This window comes from Canis aureus, chromosome 19 (genome assembly GCF_053574225.1).
Source record: "Canis aureus isolate CA01 chromosome 19, VMU_Caureus_v.1.0, whole genome shotgun sequence".
NCBI lineage: Eukaryota > Metazoa > Chordata > Mammalia > Carnivora > Canidae > Canis > Canis aureus.
This window is the reverse complement of record NC_135629.1, coordinates 56,528,101-56,550,691: the sequence shown is the minus strand read 5'-3', so window position 1 is coordinate 56,550,691 and position 22,591 is coordinate 56,528,101. Positions and strand designations below refer to the sequence as shown.

Sequence of the window (22,591 nt, the reverse complement as noted above, 5' to 3'; positions counted from 1 at the left end):
ATAAAATAAATAAAAAAATGAAATTCAGAGTAGATTTTTGCTGACGGCTTCAGGTCTCATGACAGGTATGGGGGGTTCCCCAGTCCCAGAGCCTGCAGAGAAGTTTGGGGTCCTAAGCCAGGGTATACATAGGCTCTGAATTTCTCCCAGCCCTGCATCTGTCACCCCGGGGCTGGGAGGAGATGACGGACTCTAGGTGTCACCCCAACCACGGTGCCAGGACCTCTTTTCTCACCCAGGAAGAAGGCCTATGGGCTCCCCAGCGTCGTTCCCATCAACCACAGGATGGCCGCCGGGCACTGAGCGCACCCAGCCCAGGGACACACAGCTTCCCCGCCTCCCCTGTCCAGGCCACCGCCTCCCTTGGACTTTCTCAAACTCCACCCTTTCCCCACCCTCCGCCGAGAGGCAATGCTGAGGATCCTGGATAGATCCTGGATAGATCTGGCCGCAGGCTGGATCCTGGATAAATCTACCCCAGGCTGACAGGGAAGACCAATCTGGGCACAGGCATTCAGAGCCCCGTGGATTCCGGTGGGGCAGAGAGGCGTCTGGAGGAGGAGACCTGAGAGGTTGTGCCTTGGGGAGAGAAAGGAGGCATCGGATGCGGAGCATCTGCTTGTGCAAGATGTAAATGCTAGGAGTAAACGCAAGGAGTGTGAGCGGTGAGGGGCCAGATCTCACGGGGTGGGGGTGGGGGTGGGGGTGGGGGTGGGGGTGGGGATGGAATTCCAGCCTTGGGAGCAGCCAAGGAACGGCAGGGGTGCAAGAGTGGAGGGGCTTGGGCGCCACGACTAGGTTTGGGCTGGAGGCCGGGCGGCAGGGCCGGGGCTCGAACCCAGGCAACCTGCTTCTCAGCTCCGGGCTCTCGGCAGCAGAGTCATCACTACCAAGCTCACTCATCACTACCAGCCTCTCGGGGGGCGGCGGGGCGCGGAGACCCCGGCGCGGGACTACGATTCCCAGCATGCCGCGGGGGGGCGCGTGCGCACTGCGGCCAGTGATGGAGCGCTGACGGGGGGCGCGGCGGCGGCGGCGAGGGCTCGGCGGGCCATTGGCTCGTGGTCGCGGCGAAGGCAGCTTGAGGACTCGGACGGCGAGCGGGGCCCGCGGGCCGGGCCGGGCCGACCTGGGCTGCAGCCATGGAGGACCAGAGGGTAGGAGCGGAGCGGGGCGGGGCGGGGCGGGCCCGGGGCGGGGGGGCGCAAGGGGGAGGCGACCAGGTGATGCCGCAGCCCCCCCACCCCCGCCGCAGCTTTGCGGCCGAGGCCCCACCCCCGCCGCAACCACGCGGGGATCCAGCCCCTAATTCCGGACGCAGAACCCCCGCCCCCGGTTGCCCCGACCTCTCATCATCTTGGCCCGGGTCCTGGCGCATCCCCTCCATGCTCCCCACACGCGCCCAGTATCCCGGCCCCAGCCGCGACCCATCCCCCACTCCTTCCATCGGGACTGCGGACCAGGTGTCGGGACCCTGCCCCACCCTGCCCCGGAGGACGTCCCTCCAGCTCGGCAAGGTGGTCCCACCGATCCTGCACCCCCAGGAAAGGGACACGTCCGGGGCCTGGGTCGGGGTTGGGGCCCCAGCAGGATCCTCCCACGCGGCTTCCTTCTCTCCAGGCGTCCCCTCCCCCAGAGGTCCCTCCCCCACTCACTTACCTGGGCTCTCAGGCACCGGTTCCCCAGGTTCCTCCTTTCTTCTGGCCAATCCCTGTTCCCAAGGTATCCCCTTCCCCGCGTTAGCAACCCCTTTTCTACAGGCATCATTTTCCCCTGGGGTTTTCTTTCCCCAAGGTAGCCCCTCACCCCAGATCATGCCCCGCCCTCAGTGTATAGGAACAAGGTCGAAGGCTTTGTGTTGAGGCAGCGCTGGCCCAGGCCCAGGGGCTGCCCCTTCCCCAGAGGCTCAGTCGTGTCCTCCCGCCCCCCCCCACCCCCCCACCCCCTGTAAAATGGGCATGCTTGCAGCAGGTATCTGCTAGGTGAGGGAAGGTAGGGCCAGAGCCTCGCCCAGGACCTGCCTCGTGGCGGGTGCCCGAGCTCACTGGCGCGCTGGCTTCCACATCTCCTGGATCCCCGGAAGGGAGAGTAGGGAACCCCAGGTGGGGGAGCCGGGTCGGCTGAGGGGCTCACCGGCCCTGCCTCTGCACGTGCTTCCCGTGGGGCAGGAGGCGCTGCGGAAGATCATCACGACCCTGGCTGTGAAGAACGAAGAGATTCAGAGCTTCATCTACTCCCTCAAGCAGATGCTGCTGAACGTGGAGGTGAGGAAGGCACCTCCACAGAAGGGATGGAAGGCCGTGGGGAAGCCTTGGACAGGTGGGTGGAAGGGACAGTGGGAGGGGGCAGTGGGAGGGTTAGCCTGTTCCTGCTGATGCCCGTCAGACTTGGCCTGGAGACCAAGTCCAGGCCTCAGTTTCTCCATCCAAGTGAGCACGGGGTTTGGCCAATCCTGGCCCTTCTGACCACACGACATCTCTCCAAGGCAAACTCCACCAAGGTGCAGGAGGACCTGGAGGCAGAGTTCCAGTCCCTCTTCTCCCTCCTGGAGGAGCTGAAGGAGGGCATGCTCATGAAGATAAAGCAGGACCGCGCCAGCCGCACCTACGAGCTACAGGTGTGTGTGTATGAGGGGCTCTCCCACACCCCCACCCAGCCACGATTCCCCACTGCACCCCTCAGACTCAGCAGAGCCCATCTGGCCTCAGCGTCTTCCTCCAAACCTGCTCCTCCCCCCACATCGCTCCTTGGAGATGCCTGCAAGTGTCTGCAGTGTCCAGAACCAGACACCCCAGTGTCATCGGCCTCATCTCCTCTTTTTCCTGGTCTCTTCTCTGCCCCTTCGCTGGCTGTGATCCATCAGTCCCCACCCACCTGCTCTCCTTGATCTCTATTCCTACCACCCACCTCCACCGCCTCTTCCCTGTCCCCAGGGCCCCACCCCCGCATCTGGCTGCTCCTCCCCTCCAGTCCTCACCCAGGGCCTCCAGTTTCTCAGCCCTTCCCACTGGTCCCCATATCTGGCAGCATCATCTCTTGCCAACCCCCACCCCCCCAATGGCTCCTGTGGGATCTCAGATTCTAAATTGAGGCCCTGAGGCTGCATCAAAACCTCCTGGACCACTTTCTAGCATCCCAGATTCCCATCCCAGGAGAATTGGGGGCCTCGAGGTTCAGGTGTGGCCCGGACATGTGAGTTTTTAAGAAAGGGATCCCCAGGTGATTCTCAAGTACTGTGGGGGGTGAGGCCCAATTTCCCTCCACCCTACCTCCCCCACTGGGAGTTGGAGAAAGGCATGGTGTCCTGAATCCCAAAGGCAGTGGGGAGGCCCGGAGGGTTTGATGCAGTGGGGTGAGGTGTCTCTTCCTTTGGTGCTGTGCTACTCCCAGAACCAGCTGGCGGCCTGCACTCGGGCCTTGGAGAGCTCAGAGGAGCTTCTGGAGACAGCCAACCAGACCCTGCAGGCCACAGACAGCGAGGACTTCCCTCAGGTGGGCACCTCAGAAGCCAGACTAGTAGGGCCATGCGATAAAATACAGGACACCCAGTTAAATTTGCATTTTAGATCGACCACAAGTGATTTTTAAGTGTAAGTATTGCCCGTATGACATTTAATATAAATATGTCCCAAAGATCACATGAGACAAACTTATACTAAAAAATTAGTTATGGTTGATCTGAAAGTTAAATTTAACAATGAATAAATTGTTTAGTATGAGTATATCCCATGCAGATGCTTAGTATAAGTATTTCCAGATGTTGCATGGAACATATTTGTACTAAAATATTTGTTAGGTATCTGAAATTCAAATATAACAAAGAATAATTTTTAAAAATATTTTATTTATGTATTTTGAGAGAGGAAGCAAGAGAGCAGGGGGAGGAGCAGAGGGAGAGGGACAAGCAGACTCCATGCTGAGCGTCGAGCCAATGTGGGGCTCGATCCACAACCCTGAGATCATGACACGAGCTGAAACCAAGAGTTGGATGCTCAACTGACTGAGCCATCCAGGCATCCCCAAAAGGGAATAGTTTTTTAGTATAATACATCCATGCAATATTTAGAGTGGGACGTAGTTATACCAAAAAATAATTTTGTTTATCTGAAATGCAGATTTAACTGGGCATCCTCTATTTGTATTTGCCAAACTGGCTAACTGGATATAATGGGCACTAGGCACTGGGGGTGGAGGTATGAGCCCATCTTTGCCCCCATCCCATTGGGGCCCAGCCAAGTATTTCTGCCCCAGTGGTGGGGGACTTTGGCCAGGGACTACCACTCTGGGTCTCAGTCTTCCTGTCTGTATAATGGCTTTCTGATTCAATCAAGAAAACTCTTTGAATTTTATTATGTTGCTTTTTCTAGGCTGCCAAGCAAATCAAAGATGGGTAAGATGCTGGGATCTGGTTCCCACCCCAGTGCCCTGCCCCTGGTGTGAAGGTGGGGATACCCAGGTGAGGGTCTCTACGCCCAGAGCTCTGGACCAGAAACAGGGGGAGTGGGTCTCCCACATACTTCAGAGAACAGAGCCTGGGCCACCTTGAGATGCCTGCCAGCAGGCTGCCTCCACCTTTTCTCTGCAGTGTGACAATGGCCCCTGCCTTCCGGCTATCATTGAAGGCCAAGGTCAGCGACAACATGAGTCACCTCATGGTGGACTTTGCACAGGAACGGAGGATGCTACAGGCACTCAAGTTCCTACCAGGTGAGAAGGGAACTTTGTTGGGGCCTGGAGTCTGGGGTACCCTGAAAAAGGCCCGAGTAAGCCTGGCATTGGAACTGACCCTGGGGGTGGAGCCCTGAGGACACCCTGCCCCTGTGGGTGGAGCCATGAAGAAGCCCGCCCCTGGTGGCCAAACCTGAGAGGCCCCACCCACAAGGGGTGGAGTCCCACGAAGGCCAGACCCTATCTGAGAATTCTGAAAATATTCTGCCTCTAAATGGTGGAATCCTGAGAAAGCCCATCCGGTTGTTGGGTGAACCCTGAGAAAGCTGTTCCCCATCACCCCACCCTGGGGAAGCTCCTTCCCCAGGCCCCGGTATCCGGAGGGGCCCAGCCCCCAAGAAGGCCTGTAGTGCAGGTGGAGTTGCAGTTAGGGGCCCCTGCAGGCCCAGGACCCTGATCCCCCCCACCCCCTCTGTCCTGGACAGTGCCTGGCGCCCCTGTGATTGACCTGGCCGAGTCCCTGGTGGCAGACAACTGTGTGACGTTGGTGTGGCGCATGCCGGATGAGGACAGCAAGATTGACCACTACGTGCTGGAGTACCGGCGGACCAACTTCGAGGGCCCGCCCCGCCTCAAGGAGGAGCAGCCCTGGATGGTCATTGAGGGCATCCGGCAGACGGAGTTCACCCTGACGGGTAAGGACAGCTCAACCCTGCCACTGACACACACCCCAAGCCCGGGGCAGCTCAGCAGTATCAGGATCCCCTTTCCCCTTTCAGCTGGGGGCCTGGCTGAACTGATCGGAGTAGCTGAAAGTAATAATAATGAAATCGATATTGATGATCGCTGCTGCACCCCTCGTGGAGGGCGTAGCTTGCTGCGTGCTGAACATTTTGCCCACAGGCAGTGCACGTGCTCATCTCATCATCAGCATTTTACAGACGAGGGAACGGGCCAGGGAGAGAAGGCCTTCTCCGTCCCCATCTTACCTGTAGGATCCAGCGCTTGTTCATTTCAGCGTATTGAGCGCCTGCAGTATACCAGGCCCTGCCCTGGCACTAGTGAGCAAAGCGGACGAGAATCCCTCTGCTCGTGAAGCTGGCATCCTCCCAGGGTTTGGGGATTTCCTTGGCAGTTGTAAGAAAGCAGAAAGCATGGGGGATTCCCCAGCCGGTGGGGGAGGGTCTGAAGAAGGGTAAAATTGGGGGTCCCCAATGAGTTTCAGAATCCATTTTGAGCCAAGGGAAACCCTCAGCGTGGGGGAGAGCCTCACTGACAAGATAACGATCACCATAGCTCTTGGGCTGTAATCAGCCAGTTCTTTATCTGTAATTAGCATACATGGTTAATAATGAGCATGCTAATTGCTGGGAAGAAAAGCTACCAGCCGGCAAGAGGACCCATTCTTTGCATAGGAATCAGAATAAACATACCCCACTTTTCCCCCAATATATGTATTTTTATTATGGCAAAATACATATAACACAAAATTTGCCATTTTCATCATTTTTAAGTGTCCAGTTTGGTAGTAGTAAGTATATTCATAATGTCATAAAACTATTAAAACTGTCATACCGTCCTCGTAACTTTCCGTCCTGCAAAATGGAAACTCTGTCGCCCTTAAACGCTAGCTCCCCAGCCCCCGGCTCCCACCATCTACTCCCTGTCCCTGTGACTTTTACTGCTTCTGGTACCTAATGTGAGCAGAATCCGACAGGATTTGCTCTTTTGTGTCTGGCTCACTTCACTGAGCTCAGTGTCCCCGAGGGACATCCTTCCCTCCTTTTTCGGGCTGAATAATGTTCCTGGGTTTTCGCCACTTGCAGTGGCTTCTGGGACTGGAGTTCAATGTCAGATCCGAGGAACCGACATGAACACATTGTGCTGTGTCGGTCCGCATTTTCCCAGTGATACATACCTTCACCCGCCTGTGCGTGGGTAATCGCTTATGCGGTTTTCTCCCGTGTGCAAACTCATGTAACTGCCGCCGTGATCAAGGTGGAAGCCTGCTGTCTCACGGGCTTCCTGACGCATCGCCCCCTCGCCATGCCCTCTTGCCTTCTACAACATTCCTAGCGATTGAATTCCGCAGGGTAGGACGTTGAATCCATCCAAAGGTGTGTGGTACTGAGGATGTGGATGCGTACACTCATCTAGCTAACTCACCCATGGGGTTATTTGTCACCTACCTGCCAACTCCATGGCTTGGACAGTCAGGAGGGTTTGGGTTTAGTGTTTATAACTGACATGCTTCGACCCATCTCATCCTCATGTGAAACCTGCTTAGGATGGGGAACACGATGGTCGGTTTGCAGAATAGGAAACTGAGACCCATTGTGAGTCCAGACCATCCATAGTCAGATGGGTTCCAGGTTTTTGAAACAGAGAGTTCTGGTTGGTTCTGGGGGCAGTGGATGGTGTCACTGAGCAAAGTGCTGAACTCTCAGAGAAAGGGATCCAGAGAAGGGTGAGACAGTCTTGGGCACCAGGAGGAAGTGGCAGCCATCCTGAGGCCCGAAAGAGAAAGGGTGAGTGGAGAACAGCCTTCTTCTTTTTTAAATTTATTTATTTATTTATTATTTTTATTTTTTATTTTATTTTATTTATTTTTTTTTTGAGAACAGCCTTCTAAGCAGAAGCACAGCCTGATAGAGGGCTCAGAGGCCAGAGCGCTCTGAACCTTTGTCTATGGAACCTGTTGAGTTTGCCACCTACATCTGTGGGGGGAAGTGAGAGGAGGAGTGGGGTCTTTACAAGGCAAGGGGAGCTATGGAAGGTTTTAGAACAGGGGGTGCTGAGTGCTCTTTGGATGATCAGAGAACAGGCATCCCATAGGGAACACTCAGGAGGAACCTGGACATGTGATCTGGGCTGTAGGTTAGGCTGTGGGTTCTCCTGTGGTTGAAGGGTATCTGAAGGGCAAGAAGGGGTCAGGGAGCAGAGGGAGATGAGTAAGGGCCCCAGATGGAGTCACCTCGACATTTAAGGGTGTCGAGGAGAGAGGAACCTGCAAAGAAGACCTGGGGAGAACAAACAGAGTGGGGCAGCCAGGAGATCGCAATAACATGGCTGCCAAGGAAGGAGAATGTTCCAGAGGGAAGGAGTGGTCAGCCAGAAGGTCCTACAAGGTGGAAACTGACAAAGCCAGAGGAAGGAGAGGGAGCGAGGCGACCGAGAGGAGGTAAGGATGTAGATAGCTGTTCAAAGAGGCTTAGCTTGAGGGGAAAGACAACAAAAGACACCTTGGTGATTGCTTTTTATTTTTATTTTTTAAAGATTTTATTTATTCATGAGAGACAGAGAGAGGCAGACACAGGCAGAGGGAGAAGTAGGCTCCATGCAGGGATCCCGGGACCCCAGGATCATGCCCTGGGCTGAAGGCAGGTGCCAAACCGCTGAGCCACCCAGGTGTCCCTGCTTTTTATTTTTTAAGACTGGGAGTAACTAATACAGAAAGGAGGACAGAAGGGAGTATGGGACATAGCCTAGAAGTAGGGGAAATCTTTAAATAACCTCACATGGAACCAGGGTTCCAGCAAATGACTTGCTCACTTTTGCTCCCTGCATTTGTTGGGTCTGGGGGCTGCGTTCTGAAGGAGGCTTGTCAAATGCGCTGATAAACTTTCCCAAGAGTAGCTTCCCCCTAGCTGGCCAGCCCAGAGAAGACAAGACTCTGCTCTATAATACAAGCCTAGTGTCCCAGGGAAGGTTCTTATTGGCCAGTTTGGGTCACATGCTATTCCTGAACCAATTGCTGTTACTGCCTCCTAAAGCATCCTGATTGGCTGGTCCGGATTGGAGGCGGAGCCAAGTAACCCACAGTCCCACGCGTGAATGAGGTGGTTTTTCAGGGATAAGAAGCCATTTGCCAGGTGCTCCTTAGAATGAGGAGTGGCGGGTTTGCCATGGGACACAGGGACCATGGCCTATTGCTCCGAGCGTACACAACGTTGAGATCCCTCTGTTGCTCCTAGGTCTCAAGTTTGACATGAAATACATGAACTTTCGCGTGAAAGCCTGTAACAAGGCAGTTGCAGGCGAGTTCTCCGAGTCGGTGACCCTGGAGACACCAGGTGACTGGCTCCCACCCCTACCCTGGCTGTGACTCCATAACCCCTCACCCTGGGGCCCCAGGTACTGGTGTGTAATGATAATCTTATAGTCAGGGTTCTGTGACCCTTTTTGCTCTGGCTGCCAGGAAGCTCAGAGCTTGGTCCACCATAGATTCCCCAGCCCGGCTGTCTAATATAAACCTGCTGTTGTTTTTTGCTTTTGCAGTTGATCCCATTTTTCCTGGATGGTTTTTATACTCTTTCTCTTTCTCTCTCTCTCTCTTGCACACACACACACAGACACACACTCATTCTCTCTTCTAAAAAAATAGATAAGGGCTCTTAGAATTGGGGATGGAATGTAACACCTCTGTGTGCCCTTCGAGGAAGTCCTTCTGCAGTCTAGCTTCCCTGTCGTCCTATTGCCCGGCCCCTTTCCTGCAGTTAAGCCCCGACAGAAGCCTGGAGCACAAGTGCTTTGGAGAAGCCTGCAGACCTAAGGGACCTTGAGGCCACGAGCCCTCGGCCTTCATGGCCTCGGCTGCAGGCTCTGCCCCTTCTGCTCTTGCCCATCTGTCTGTCTGTCTGGGTGTCTTGCTGCCTGTCCTCTCTGTATCTTCTGCCTCTGAGTCCATCTGTCAATCCCTCTCCCTCCGTCTTTCTGTCTTAGGCCCTGTCGTCTGGTTTCTGTTCCCTGTCCCTGTCATGGTCTGTCTTGGTCACTGCCTGTCTCTCTGTGTCTCTGTGTCTCTCCGGGTTTCCCCATCTCTGTGACTCCCGCGTCTGCCCGGCCCCAGCGTTCATGTTCCGCCTGGATGCGTCCACATCTCACCAGAACCTGCGGGTGGACGATCTCTCCGTGGAGTGGGACGCCATGGGCGGGAAGGTGCAGGACATGAAGACTCGGGAGAAGGACGGCAAGGGGCGGACGGCGTCTCCTGCCAACTCCCCGGCCAGGTAGGACCCCCCCTCCGCCCCAGCCCAGCTGCCCTCCTGAGTGTCTGGGGGACAAGCGGGCTGGGCAGGGTGGCCTGCGTGGTCAAGGCTGGGGTGGAAGGAGGGACGCGGGGTGGAGGAGCTCAAAGAGTAAATGGAGGGAGAAGAGGTTTGGAACTGTTTTTTTTTGTTTTTGTTTTTGATTTTTTTTTTTTAAGATTTTATTTATTTATTCACGAGAGACACAGAGAGAGAGGCAGAGACATAGGCAGAGGGAGAAGCAGGCTCCCTGTGGGGAACCCGATGCGGGACTCGGGACTCGATCCCAGGACCCCGGGGTCACCCCTGAGCTGAAGGCAGATGCTCAACCGCTGAGCCACCAGGCGTCCCTCTAACTGGGTTTTGACAGTCGAATCGTTTTCCAGATGAGGAAGGGCACGGGTGTGTTCTGATAGGCGGGGCCCAGTGCATGAACAGAACCAAATCCTGTAAAAAAAAAAAAAAAAAGGGGATCCCTGGGTGGCGCAGCGGTTTAGCGCCTGCCTTTGGCCCAGGGCGCGATCCTGGAGACCCGGGATCGAGTCCCACATCGGGCTCCCGGTGCATGGAGCCTGCTTCTCCCTCTGCCTGTGTCTCTGCCTCTCTCTCTCTCTCTGTGACTATCATAAATAAATAAAAATTAAAAAAAAAAAAAATGTTTAAAAAAAAAAAAAAAAAAAAAGAACCAAATCCTGTGAAGGATTGATGGAGGGATCTCGGTGGCTGGGTGGACCAGGGAAACCCTCCTCTGGGGGCAGCGAGGGCTGAGCGAGCCTTCCCTTCCCTGCCGCTCACAGAGGTGTGCCATCCCCCAAGAGGATGCCCTCCGGTCGTGGGGGTCGGGATCGCTTCACGGCTGAGTCCTACACGGTGCTGGGTAAGGAGGGGCAAGGACAGGAGGACAGAGGGACACTCTGGGCAGGGCCCTGGTGGTGGGAGGTGGGCGAGAACTCCCCTGGCTGGGGAAACTGAGGTAGCCACCAACAAAGGTCTCTGGGAATGGTTCCAATAACCTGTTGCTGTGGTGCTGGGGGAGTGGGAGGACTGGGGGGTGTGGGCCTCCTGGGGTGGAGAGAGCTTTTGGAGGCTCTGGCCTGCAGATCGGCCAGGGGCTGTCCTGGGGTTTGTGGAGTACCTGGGATTTGCAAAGTAGCTGGGAAGAACAGTTGCCAACACAGGCGATGGGTTTATGGATGAGCCAGAGAGTCGCCGGTGTGGGAGACAGTGAGCACTGGGGTGAAGGAGAGGCTGGGGCATGGGGAAGTCAGTACGGACACTCGCACCTGGGAGGGGGCGGAGTTGGAGAGCAGCTGTATTCTGGAGATGAGCTAAGGTCTGGGGAGAAGTTGAGGTTCTGTGGAGGACCCGGATTTTCTGGAAAGCATCTGGGATTGGCTAGAGGTGGGGTTCGGGGAGGAAGCAGGGGAAGGGGCGGTGGTGGTGGTGGTGGTGGTAGTGGTGGGGTTTGCAGAGGGAAGAGCCCAGCCTAGCTGCGATTGAGGGAGTAGCTGATGTCTGGGAGGAGCAGACCCAGAGAAGACATGCGTGTGAGGGGCTAGCCCTGTGCCTGCAGAGGAGCTGACGTAGTAGATGGGCAAGGGCAGTGGGGCGGGAGGGGGCAGGAGCGCGCAGAGAAGCTGAAGCTCGGGAGTCGCCGGGTCAGGGAGTAGCTGAGCTGGCAAGAATCTAAATCTGGACTTGGGAGAATGTGTACTCAGGGATTAGCTGAGATCCAGAGGGCATCTGAATCCTGAGAAGAGCTGAGGCCCGGAAGACGTTGGCTTCCACCAGGAGCCGGGGGTCTGGGCACAATCTAGATTCCCAAAGCAGTAGGAAAGAGGCCCAGAGTGCCAGGGAGTATCCGCACTCCAGTAGCACATGAGGCCTGTGGGAATACTTGGAGTCGGCCAGGAGCAAGGGTCTGGGGATTGTCTAGTCTCTGGGATGAACTGAGGACTGGGGAGTATCTGAACATGGGGAAGAGTGGGAGACGTTTCTAAGGCCTGGAAGTATCTGGAAGGAGTAGCTTGGACTTGCAGAGAATCTGAAAAGATCAGTTGAGGCTTGAAGAGCATCTGGGCCAAGTATCTTGAGGAAGTGGATGCGGCCTGGGGACCACCTAGAAGGAGTAGCTGGGAACTGAGGAGTATCTGGAGGGAAGAGCTATGGTCTGAGGAGTATCTAGGTGACAATCCCTTTGTGGAAGGGCATCTGGGACGTGAGTCCACCCGGTCCCCGCCACCCACCTCACCCCACAGGGGACACACTCATCGACGGTGGGGAACATTACTGGGAGGTGCGCTACGAGCCGGACAGCAAGGCTTTCGGCGTGGGGGTGGCGTACCGCAGCCTGGGCCGCTTCGAGCAGCTGGGCAAGACGGCCGCGTCCTGGTGCCTGCACGTCAACAACTGGCTGCAGGTCAGCTTCACCGCCAAGCACGCCAACAAGGCCAAGGTGCTGGATGCCCCCGTGCCCGACTGCCTGGGCGTGCACTGCGACTTCCACCAAGGTGACCCCCGAGTCCTAGTCGGCATCCCTAGCCACCTCCCTGGGTCGGCTCTATGCCGCAGACGCCTCTCATCAGGCCCCTCTGTCCCTCTGTCTCCACCCCAGGCCTCCTGTCCTTCTACAACGCCCGTACCAAACAGCTGCTGCACACCTTCAAGGCCAAGTTCACACAGCCCCTGCTGCCTGCTTTCACAGTGAGAGCCCTTCGGTGGCGGCGGGGTTGGGAGGGCTGGGGTGGGGGGGCCCTGGCTTTGCTCCTGAGCCCCTGCGCTCCCCTTACTGGTCCGCAGGTGTGGTGCGGCAGCTTCCAGGTGACGACAGGCCTACAGGTTCCCAGCTCTGTGCGCTGCCTGCAGAAGCGGGGCAGTGCCACGAGCAGCTCCAACACCAGCCTCACTTAGGCCACTGGACTGCCCCCGCCCTGTCCGGCTGATTTTGGGGAGGCCCCTCCCACCCCCAGGCCTTGGTTGTTTCAGCCGGCACTCTCTTCTCACTTGCTGCTTGGAGCCTTAACTCCTGATTGGGGGGGGTCACCAATGGGGAGTGGGCACCAGGGCGGGCCCTCGTCCCCCACCTCACCTCCTAATAAAGGTCAATCACTGGCCAGGCCGTGCTGATGGTTCTTTGGGGCTGGGTGGCACTGACTGTGCCCCGAACCTCTCTGGACCTCCACTTTCCTGGCTGTAAAATGGGCCTTTCTTGTAGGGTCAGGTGGTAGGTTTTGCTGAGTGGGGCCTGCTGTGGAAGGACATCTGACAGACCCTCGCTGCCCCCTCCCCACCCCAAGCCAGGCCCGACACATAGGCCCCAGGTCACTTGAGCTTTTATTCTGAGAGGAGCTGTCTGCCCGGCTGACTTGCACACCCCGAGACCGGCTCACTCCCCGGCACATCCAGCTGAGTGCTCCAGCGCCCGCCTCCTCTGCAGTTTCTCTTCCAGCTCTGCCGTCAAATCTGCCAACCCTGGGTGAGGGCGGGGGGTGACCGAGGCCTCAGTTGCCGCAGGGAACCCCAGGCCAGGCTGTCCTCCCCACCCGACATCCACTAGAACCTGCTGCAGAATTTGCAGGGCCCAGTAAAAAGTAAAAACAAGGAATCTCGAGACAGCGCGGCATTAGACCAAGCGAGGGACCCTTCGGAATGGGGGTCCCGTGTGATCGTGCAGGTCAGCCGCCTGTGAAGCCCGGACACCTCACCTGTTGTGGGGAATAAGGCCTGCACTGAGCCAACTGCCAGCTTCTTGGCCAGGCCACTGTTGACGCCTTTGGGCTCTGGAGGAGAAGCAGGGGGAGGCTGAGGCTGGCTCTTGCCGGATGAGGAAGGGCTGGGGAGGAGGACCCCTACCTGGCTTGGGCGCGATGGGCGGCTTTAGAGACTTTGCCAACTTCCTGGGCTTCGGGACAACCTGCCAGCTGGGGGAAGGCACTGCGTGGACAAAGGTGTGGTGTGTCACAGCTAGCTTTTAGCCTCCTCCCCACCCCGCCCCTGTCCCCGTGTCACCCACTGCCTCCCACCTACCATCCTCATTCTCGTAGTCGGCAGCTGGGGCGTCTGCAATGGGGATCACGTAGTTCTCGTTCTGGTTCAGAAGTAGGGGTGGCTTGTCCTGGCTTGGCGGAGGTGTGATGGGCACAGGAGGCAGCTGCTTGCGGCCACCCGAGGCGGGTGCAGGCCCTGGTGGGAACCAGAAGTCACTGTCTGGGCCCACATGTTGCAGGGACACCTCGGCGTGGCTCTGTGTGCCTCCGAATGCGGATGCATGTATGCGCGCCTGGATCTGGGCACGGGACCCTGTGCATGTGTGTGTTTTTGCACGTGCCCATTTAGGAGTCAGTGTGTTTGTGCCCCTGTGTGGCATAAACACGTACGCTTGAGTGCATCTTCATAGTTGAATATATGTAAAGGGTTTGTACACACACACACCTAAATGTGTGCGTACGTGCATGAGACTGTGTGGATGCTACAGTATGTCCGCAGCTGCTTGTCTCTGTCAGTGTGTTTACCCGCCTACCTATAAATGTCTGAATCTATGCTCATGAGCATTTGTGTGTACGCGTGGGCGTGGCTTATGTTTGCTACACAGGACTGGAACTGTGTGGCACCCTTGTCCACATGGGGGTCTACACATGAGCAGGTGGATGCAGTTCGTGTTCGTGAGTGTGCAGTGTGTAAGTGTGTACATACATGCCCACTGTGCACAAGGGTCCCCCAGCACCTGCCCAGCCCCGGGAGGCCCACACTGCTCACCCCATGGACCTTTCCAGCCTCTTCTTCCTGCCCCATAAACTGGACCGCCTCCCACCCCTTTCTCAGCAGCCACCCAGATGCAGGTCTCTGGGGGGTCCTTGCTCCAGATGAAGCCCAGCTCTACCTACTGAAATCGTTTGAGACCTTAAGCAAACACCCCCTCCTCCAGGAAGCCTTCCCCCTACTCTACCGCCGCCTGCCCCAAGTCTAGGCACCGCTGCCTTCAGCCCCAGGTTCAACTGCACAGGACTGGGAGTGTGTGCAGCTGTTTCCCCTTCCACAACCCGCAGGGCAGGGTCTGGGTCATTTCTGGGTCCTTGCAACTCCGGGTACAAGATCAGACACGGGCGGCACCCTGTGGGTCCCAGGTGTCCCTCCACTCTGTCCCAGCGGCGGCCGCTGGCGGGGCCTCACCTGGGCCTGGGGCCACGGGGGCCGAGCTCGCCACCCACACACTCTCGCCGTTCTCTTTATCCGCCTCCACGTGGCCTAGAACAGAGAGCGGTCCTAGAGGAGGTGCGGCGGCTGGGCGTTGGCCCAGGGGTGCCCCGTGGGAGCAGGGGCCCCCCGGTTCCCTGAGGCCGCACCTAGCACCTTCTCGTAGTCCTCGTCCAGCCGGAAGGGCACCAGCCTCCTATTGGTGTTTGATACGAAATAGTTGACCACCGCATCCAGCGAGGCGCACGAGAGCTGGAGGCGCACAGGGTCGGGGTCAGGGCCGTGGCGGAAGGGGCGCAGACCCCACCACCGAGCTTGGGGACCCCGGCCCAACGCTCACCGGATCCTCCACGTCGATCACATATTTGGAGCCGTCACGCTTCACCTTGTAATGCCGGAACACCGGCGTCCTGCGCGGGCCGTGGTGAGTGGGTGGACCTGCTCGGCCGGGGAGGACCCCGCCCCTTGTCCTGGCTCCGCCCCCACCGAGGGCCTAACCTCTTCCTGCTCCCCGCACACTGACCACGTCCCGTCCTGGCGTGGCTCTCTGCGGAGGACAAGACTCAACTGACTGCATCCTCCGGGAAGACCTGGCCACTGGTCCCGGCACTGCCCCGGGGGAGCTCCGGGCCCTGATGGCTCCACCCCGGGAGGCCCCGCCTCCCTGCTGGCTCCGCCCCCAGGGTTCTGACCCCACCTTCATCTGGCCGGACCCCTCACCGGACCGTCCCAAAGGAGGCCGCAGGGCCAGGTTCTGATCCACGCCCAGAGTGGCTCCACCTCCAAAGCCTGATTCAACCGCGGCGGGGAGGGCGGGGCCAGGACTCCACCCACAGGTCCTAACTCCGCCCAAAGGGCGGGTTTCCACCCCTGGATTTGATTTCTTCCCTGCTGCAGATGCCAGACCCAGCTCCGACTCCGCCCCGAGGGCCGATCCTCATCCAAAGGTCTGACTCGCCTCTAGAGTCCCGTTCCCGCTCCAGGCATTGACACCTTCGCGCCACCCCGGGCCCCGCCCCATGAGCTCTGGCCCCGCCCCGGCTCTGACTCCGCCCCCGCGCTCGCCCCTCCTCCCACCGCGGCGCCGCGCATGCGCACCCGTGGAGCGTCTGGCGTGTGGTGACCGACACGTCCTCCGCGCCGTCGCCGCTGGGCCGCAGCAGCAGGTTCCCGCACTCGGGGTAGCGCTCCAGGAGCAGCTGCGCCTCCAGCCGGCTCACCCTCAGGAAGCAGCTGGGGGACCGCGTCTCTCACTCAGGGCAGGCCCCGCCCCCGTGGAGCCCCGCCCCCGAGCTCAGCCCCGCCCCCACGGAGCCCCGCCCCGAGCTCAGCCACGCCCTCCCACGGAGCCCCGCCCCCGAGCTCAGCCACGCCCATAGCCCCCGCCCTCCCAGGGAGCTCCGCCCTCCGACGGAGCCCCGCCCCCTAGCTCAGCCCCGCCCCCACGGAGCCCCACCCCCGGAGCCCAGCCCGGTCCCTGGCACCTGGACCAGTCCCCGAGGACCCCATCCCCGCGCTCCGCTGGCGGCCCCGGCTCCCCACCACCTCCGCCCTTCCGGGGCACTCACGGGGGCACCTCGAGCGCGCGGCGGGCCTCCTCTTTGGCCAGGGCCTCGGCCATCATGTACAGGTGTCCGGGCAGCAGGGTCAGGTTGGACGGGACACGCAGCTGAGGGGCGAGGGGGCGCCCGAGGGCACCCAGCCGTCAGGGCACAAGCGGCTTGTGCCCGTGTCACACCTACGGGCAAGGGGGGGGCGGCATGCGGGCCGCGCCAGGATGGGAACCCGGGTCTGGGGGCCCCTGGAGCCGCCTTGCACCTGGGGGGGGCGGGGCAGAGAGGCTTTGGAGGGGACATGAAGACACTTGGGCGATGGGAGGGCAGATGAGACGCTAGAATGTAGGGTCTCAAACCCAGCGGCCTGCAGGGGCCAGGCAGAGGCCCGTGACTGAAAGACAAATGGGGAATGTTGACCGAAAAACCCCAGGCTTTTAAGCACTGGCAGGTAACTTTTACACTTTTTGCATAAGATGTCTGTGGGCTCCTCCACGCCAGAGAGGAGGCTGGCATGAGGGGTGTAGGATGGAGAGAGCAGGCAAGCCGTCCTACCTCTACCACCGTCAGGATGAAGCCTTTCCACATCTCCCGAGACTCCAGGCTCTCCACCTGGGGAGGGAAACAGAAAGGGTCCATGTGGATGAGCCTCAGCCTATTCATCTGTGAAATGGGAATGAGGAATAGTAGTTGTTCCCAAGGTTAAATGAGTAAGGTCGGATTAATTTAGGATGTCTGAAGGGAAGTCCTTGTGGGATGCTATTCTGCAATGTCACCGAATCAATGTTAATTTATCGTATCTATTCGTTTATTCTACATGGACTTTTTATTTATTTTTTTCAAATCTATTTATTCATGAGAGACACAGAGAGGCAGAGACACAGGCAGAGGGAGAAAGAGGCTCCCTGCGGGGACTCCGATGTGGGACTCGATTGCAGGACCCCAGGGTTATGGCCTAAGCAGAAGGCAGATGTTCAACCGCTGAGCCACGCTACATGGACATTTAAAGCAACATAAATCTGATCCCGTGTCTCTTGTGCTCTCAACCCTCCCAGGACTCCCTCCTCCTTTGGAGTAAACACCCACACAGAGGGCCGCGGGGTGCAGGCCTGCCCCCCACTCTCCCCTCTCCTCCCTCCCCCTCCGTCCCCCCTGTCTCCCCTGCCCTCGCTCTGCTCCAGCCACCCGGGCCTCCTCCCTGCTCCTGCAGCACACCAGGCCTCTGCTGCAGAGCCATTGCACAGATGTCCACGTGGCTGGCTCCCTCACGTCCTTCAGGTCCTAGGTAGGCCGTCCCTGGTCACCCTGTGTGACGCTGTAACCCCAACCCCCCTGTGTCCTTTCCCTAGCACCTGCTGCCAGCTGACACTCCAGACATTTCACACGTTTAGGTTGTTTGTTGTGTGCCTCCCGCCGCCACCCAGACTCTAAACTCCACAAGGGTGGGGAGTTTTAATTGTCTTGCTCACTGCTGTGCAACCAGGAGAGTGCCTGGCACACAGTAGGTGCTCGATCACGTGGGCTGAGAGGTCGCGGGAGGGCAGTGACCCATCCCCGGGCTCCAGGCTTGTTCTGGCTACTTTACCCGTGTTATCCCGTCCTGCAGTTGTAGGAACTGGGGCGCAGACTCGCCCAGTGTCCCCAACCGAGCGGTAGACCCCGTGTGAGTCCACCCTGGTGTGTGTTAGTGGTGAGTGTGACAGGGAGGGGCAGGCCTACCTTGAACTTGATCTCTTGGTTCCAGAGGACCAGGCTGAAATAGATACCGGGGTCTCTGGGGCTTCCGCCGGGCGCCTCATCGCTGAGCCTCACAAATGCTCCGAGGCCCAGCTTCTCCACGTGCTGGGGATCCAGAGGCAGGACCTGAGCGCTGGGCTTGCTGCTTCTCAGGCCCTCGGGCTTGGCCACACCCCCGCGCTCTCTGCTTGGTCCCTGCGGTCAGGTCTTGAGCCTCATGCCCATCCTTACCTGTGAGTCCCGATTGCTATTATAGAAATAGAGAGTGCAGCCCTGCAGGCCCGCCCAGAACTTCTTGTAATCCTGGGGACCAAAAGTAGAGGGCAGAAGGTGAGAAGGCAAATCTGGAGACCTCCATGACACCCCCTCCTGCCTCAGGACCTTTGCACTGGCTCTTCTTGCTGCCTGAGTACTCTTTCCCCGGACCTTCACACAGTTTCCTTCATCACCCGCTTTGGACAAATGTTGCCTTCCCTGGGAGGCCCACCCCATCCGTGGCCCAGCTTCTGGGGATCCGTTAGTCATTATTCTTTGAGGAAGGACCCAAGAGAATTTTGATGGGTTGGGAGATCCAGAGCCGCCTCCCTCTATACCCCTCTGGAGGGTATAGAGGAAGGAGTTTGGCACCTGGGTGGCTCAGTGGTTGCATGTCTGCCTTAGGCTCTGGGCGTGATCCTGGGGTCCTGGGATTGGGTCCCACATCAGCCTCCCTGCAGGGAGCCTACTTCTCCCCCTGCCTATGTCTCTGTCTCTCCTTCTGCATCTCTCATAAATATAAATAAATTAATTTAAAAAAAAGGAGCTCTAGGGGAAAGTTGAACTATCCACCCACCCGCCCATCTGTTTACTCCTCTGCACATACTTACATCTCCCTTCTCCTTGCCCACCCAATACATGTTTATAGGGATCTCCTAATTTCACAAAGTTCTGGACCCTTGAAACCCTGCAGATTCAGGTTTTCTCCCCCAGGATTCTGAATTATAAGTGTCCTAACTCTCTGGAGATCTCAGGGGCTGACATAGCTGAGATTGTAATATTCTAGGGGTTTTTCCCAGCAAATATTCCCTGAACGCCTACTCTGCACCCAATTGTGTTCCAGGCAAAATAATAAATGAGACGTGGCTTCTGTTTCTAAATAGATCATTTTCCAGAAGAACATAGAATATACAGTTACTAAAATCTGGGGGTGCCTGGGTGGCTCAGTTGGTGCAGCATCCAACTCTTGGTTTTGGTTTGGGTCATGATCTTGGGGTCCCAAGATCAGGCCCTGCATAGGGCTCTATGCTCAGTGGGGCATTGGCTTGAGGCTTCTGCCTCCCTCCCTCTGCCTCTCCCCTCCCCCTGCTCATGTTCTCTCTCAAATAAATAAAATCTTAGAAAGGGGGGGTGCGCCTGGGTGGCTCAGTTGGTTTAGTCTTCGGCTAGGGTGGTGATCCCGGGGTCCTCGGATTGAGTCCCACATTGGGTCCCTGCTCAACGGGGAGTCCGCTTCTCCCTCTGCCTCTGTCTCCTCTCCTCTGCTCATGCTCTCTCTCTCTCTCAAAGGAATAAATTTATATAAAATAAATAAAATATATAAATAAATTTATATATATATATATATATATTTTTTTTTTTTTTTTTTAAAGCACAGATACTAAAATGCTCCTGGGAAGAGAAATTAGAACCCCAGAAGGGACAGAACATGAGCCTTGAGATCACAGAGGAGGAGAAAGGCCCTCCAAGTGGGAATCTGGGAAGACTTCCTGAAGGAGGAGTTAGTTTAATTAGTCCATAATGATAACGAGGCTAGTTCTCCCGTTGACGGCTAGCATCGGTTCATCAAGCCGCCTATTCCTCCTCCCTTGGCTGCCCTTCCGTCTATTCATCCGCTAATCTACCCACCCACCCGTCCGTCCTTAGGCACATACATATATTTAATATTTACTGAGGACCTACTCTGTGCCGGCCACTGGGGATAGGGCCGTACGTGATTAAACTCAGCATGGTCGGACCTGCTTCCTCAGCGACTCACTATACACCATTACACAAGGTATCTAAGCTGCCCTGTGCCTCAGTTTCCCCACCTTTAAAATGGCCATAGAGACGTACCTATGTGGGAGGATGTTGTGAGAATAGGGTACACGCACACCAGTGAGGCACCGGGGCCTGCAGAGTCAGGTCCACAGACCACTGAGGGCGCTCCCTCTCCTGTAACCATGACTATGGCCCTGGCATCCCCGTTTTGCATTGGAGAAAGCCCAGGCACAGAGATGGAGAGCCCCTTGTCAAGGCCTGGGAGTCAGGAAGGCGTGGAGCAGGGATGTGAACCTGGGTCTCGCCCTCTGGGGCCAGGCCTTGCTGAGCCTCTGCTGTCTAGGTGCTGTCTAGGCTGGGCAGGAGGTGGGCCCTTGGAGGCACAAGGAAGGGAAGAGGGAACTGCACTGACGGTGGCTCTGGGGATGGGCAGGGGAGGCGGTGGGCGCTTGTTTGGGGGTGTAGCAGGGGATGAATGTGAGCAGTGGGGAGGAGGAGATGGGGCTTCAGGGGAGGAGGGCCGGGCTTGCCTCAGTATCTGGTCCCCGACGTGTGGCACCCCCAGCTTTCACTGTCCTGTCCACATGCCACCTGTCCTGGCCTTGCCCCCTGCAGCTGAGGCTCTCGGGTCCTTAGGGGCTGGGGGGTAGGGCATGGGAGTCAGGAGGCTTCCCATTTCCTGGTGGAAGCCCCTGGTCCTGTTTGTATCCAAGAGACAGAGAGACCACGAGGGAGACAAATGGAGACAGGCGGGGAGAGGCGCGGAGAGAGGCAGCCAGATGGTGGGCGAGGCTCTCCCGGCCCCCAGCGCACGCCCTGCCACATCCGGGACCCACCGCGGCCCAGATGCAGAGTCCAGGCTCAGGGAAGTGCCGCCAGCCACCCAGGGGCCCAGCGGTGCCTGCCCCCGCCCCGCCTCACCTGGTCATGAGGTCCCTTCTTCTCCAGAAAGCTCTCATAGTAGTGTGAGGGTAGAGCACCCTTGCCTTTGGGGCCCCGGGGTGGGCTTAGGGCTGAGGCCATGGTGGCCGGGGCTTTGGCCTGGCCTCTCCCTCCAGTGGGTGCCCCAGCTGGGCGGGGAAGCAGAGAAACAGGTTCCAGGGGAATTTCCTCTTCTGTCTGCCAGCTCTGGGTGGGTGCTGGGCCGGGCTTGTCCTCCGGGAATCCCAGCCTCTCTGGTCTCCCCCAGAGGTCTGGGAAGCCTGCTGGAGTCACGGAGGAGGAAGCCACCGGGAGGCTTTCAGGGCAGAGCAAGGGCTGGGCAGAGGGTTCACTGGGAGGAGGGACCTGCCTCAGCAAAGGTGCGGACGTGAGAAAGGGAGAAGCCAGGTGCCAGAGTGGCAAGGGCTGTGTCAAGGGAGGTCACAAAAGGAAGGAGCTTGGGGCCCCGAGTGCCCCTGAGGCTGCCCATACTTTAGACCATCCTGGCCTAGACCTACCAGGAGACCCGCTGGGATTTTGATAGTGTGTCAGTTGGGGAAGACCTGACATCTTGACTATGTTGAGTCTTTTTTTTTTTTTTTAATTTTTAAATTTTTTTAAAATAGATTTTTTTAAATGATTTATTTATTTATTTATGATAGACATAAAGAGAGAGAGGGGCAGAGACACAGGAGGAGGGAGAAGCAGGCTCCATGCCGGGAGCCCGACGTGGGACTCGATCCCAGGACTCCAGAATTGCGCCCTGGGCCAAAGGCAGGCGCCAAACCGCTGAGCCACCCAGGGATCCCAGATTTTATTTTTAAATAATCTCTATATCCAACATGGGGCTGTTACCTACAACCGTGAGATCAAGAGCCACTCACCACCCTGACCCGCCCCTATGATGGTCCATCTTATCCATGGACATGGTCTGTCTCTTCGCTTATTTAAATCTTTGATTTCGCTCATCAGCACAGTATACTTTTCTCATATGCGTCCTGTACCTGTTTTGTTAGACTTACATCTAAGCATTTATTTTTTCTTTTCCTTTTTTTTTTTTTTGAGCAGTTTAAATGGCAATGCACTTTTCGTTCCAGATTTCACTGCTAGTACACAGTCATGCAGTTGATTTGTTTTTTTTAGGTATACATTAAAAAAAAAATTTTTTTTAAGTAACCTCTACACCCAGTGTGTTTCTCAAACCTATAATCCTGGGATCAAGAGTCACATGCTTCACCGACTGAGCCAGCCAGGTGCCCCTATCTATCTATCTATCTATCTATCTATCTATCTATCTATCATCTATTTATTATTTTTAAAAAGATTTTATTTATTTATTAGAGAGAAATAACATACATAGGCAGAGCAGTAGGCAGAAGGAGACGGAGAAGCAGACTCCCTATTGAACAGAGAGGCTGACATGGGGCTCAAGCCTGGCTGAGATCATGACCTGAGCCAAAGGCAGAAGCCCAGTCA

The 22,591-nt window shown here is 57.2% G+C and overlaps 2 protein-coding genes across 5 annotated transcripts; one reads left to right on the top strand and one right to left on the bottom strand.

Moving 5' to 3' along the window:
* The first annotated feature begins 383 nt into the window (after positions 1–383).
* FSD1 (fibronectin type III and SPRY domain containing 1) lies at positions 384–12,808 on the top strand. Of its 2 annotated transcripts, none has more exons than XM_077860421.1 (14): positions 384–630; positions 859–1,157; positions 2,169–2,264; positions 2,486–2,617; positions 3,391–3,492; positions 4,368–4,390; positions 4,586–4,707; positions 5,154–5,363; positions 8,643–8,741; positions 9,518–9,677; positions 10,493–10,572; positions 11,954–12,205; positions 12,310–12,398; positions 12,495–12,808. In XM_077860421.1, the coding sequence occupies exons 2-14, from the start codon at positions 1,143–1,145 to the stop codon at positions 12,603–12,605; spliced, it is 1,491 nt and encodes a 496-aa protein (XP_077716547.1). In that variant the 5' UTR covers positions 384–630; positions 859–1,142; the 3' UTR covers positions 12,606–12,808. The 2 variants fall into 2 exon arrangements, with proteins under 2 accessions (XP_077716547.1, XP_077716546.1); XM_077860420.1 differs by having other exon boundaries at positions 384–665.
* On the bottom strand, positions 9,835–21,460 carry STAP2 (signal transducing adaptor family member 2). Of its 3 annotated transcripts, none has more exons than XM_077860422.1 (13): positions 21,116–21,460; positions 18,410–18,481; positions 18,161–18,283; positions 16,997–17,053; positions 16,457–16,557; positions 15,987–16,121; positions 15,229–15,298; positions 15,038–15,140; positions 14,865–14,939; positions 13,722–13,877; positions 13,548–13,628; positions 13,400–13,474; positions 9,835–10,142 (listed from the first exon to the last, which is right to left on the bottom strand). In XM_077860422.1, the coding sequence occupies exons 1-13, from the start codon at positions 21,215–21,217 to the stop codon at positions 10,048–10,050; spliced, it is 1,245 nt and encodes a 414-aa protein (XP_077716548.1). In that variant the 5' UTR covers positions 21,218–21,460; the 3' UTR covers positions 9,835–10,047. The 3 variants fall into 3 exon arrangements, with proteins under 3 accessions (XP_077716548.1, XP_077716551.1, XP_077716549.1); XM_077860423.1 differs by lacking the exon at positions 9,835–10,142 and adding an exon at positions 13,011–13,166 and having other exon boundaries at positions 21,116–21,457; XM_077860425.1 differs by lacking the exon at positions 13,400–13,474.
* Between the last annotated feature and the right edge of the window lie 1,131 nt (positions 21,461–22,591).

Coding starts and splice junctions, on each gene's coding strand:
- FSD1 (XM_077860421.1), top strand. Junction 3,493..4,367: donor ACAGCGAGGACTTCCCTCAG/GTGGGCACCTCA, acceptor TGCTTTTTCTAG/GCTGCCAAGCAAATCAAAGA. Junction 4,708..5,153: donor GGCACTCAAGTTCCTACCAG/GTGAGAAGGGAA, acceptor TGTCCTGGACAG/TGCCTGGCGCCCCTGTGATT.
- STAP2 (XM_077860422.1), bottom strand. CDS start 21,217: ATGGCCTCAGCCCTAAGCCCACCCCGGGGCCCCAAAGGCAAGGGTGCT. Junction 16,558..16,996: donor TCATCCTGACGGTGGTAGAG/GTAGGACGGCTT, acceptor CTCGCCCCTCAG/CTGCGTGTCCCGTCCAACCT. Junction 16,122..16,456: donor CGCGCGCTCGAGGTGCCCCC/GTGAGTGCCCCG, acceptor GCGGTCCCCCAG/CTGCTTCCTGAGGGTGAGCC.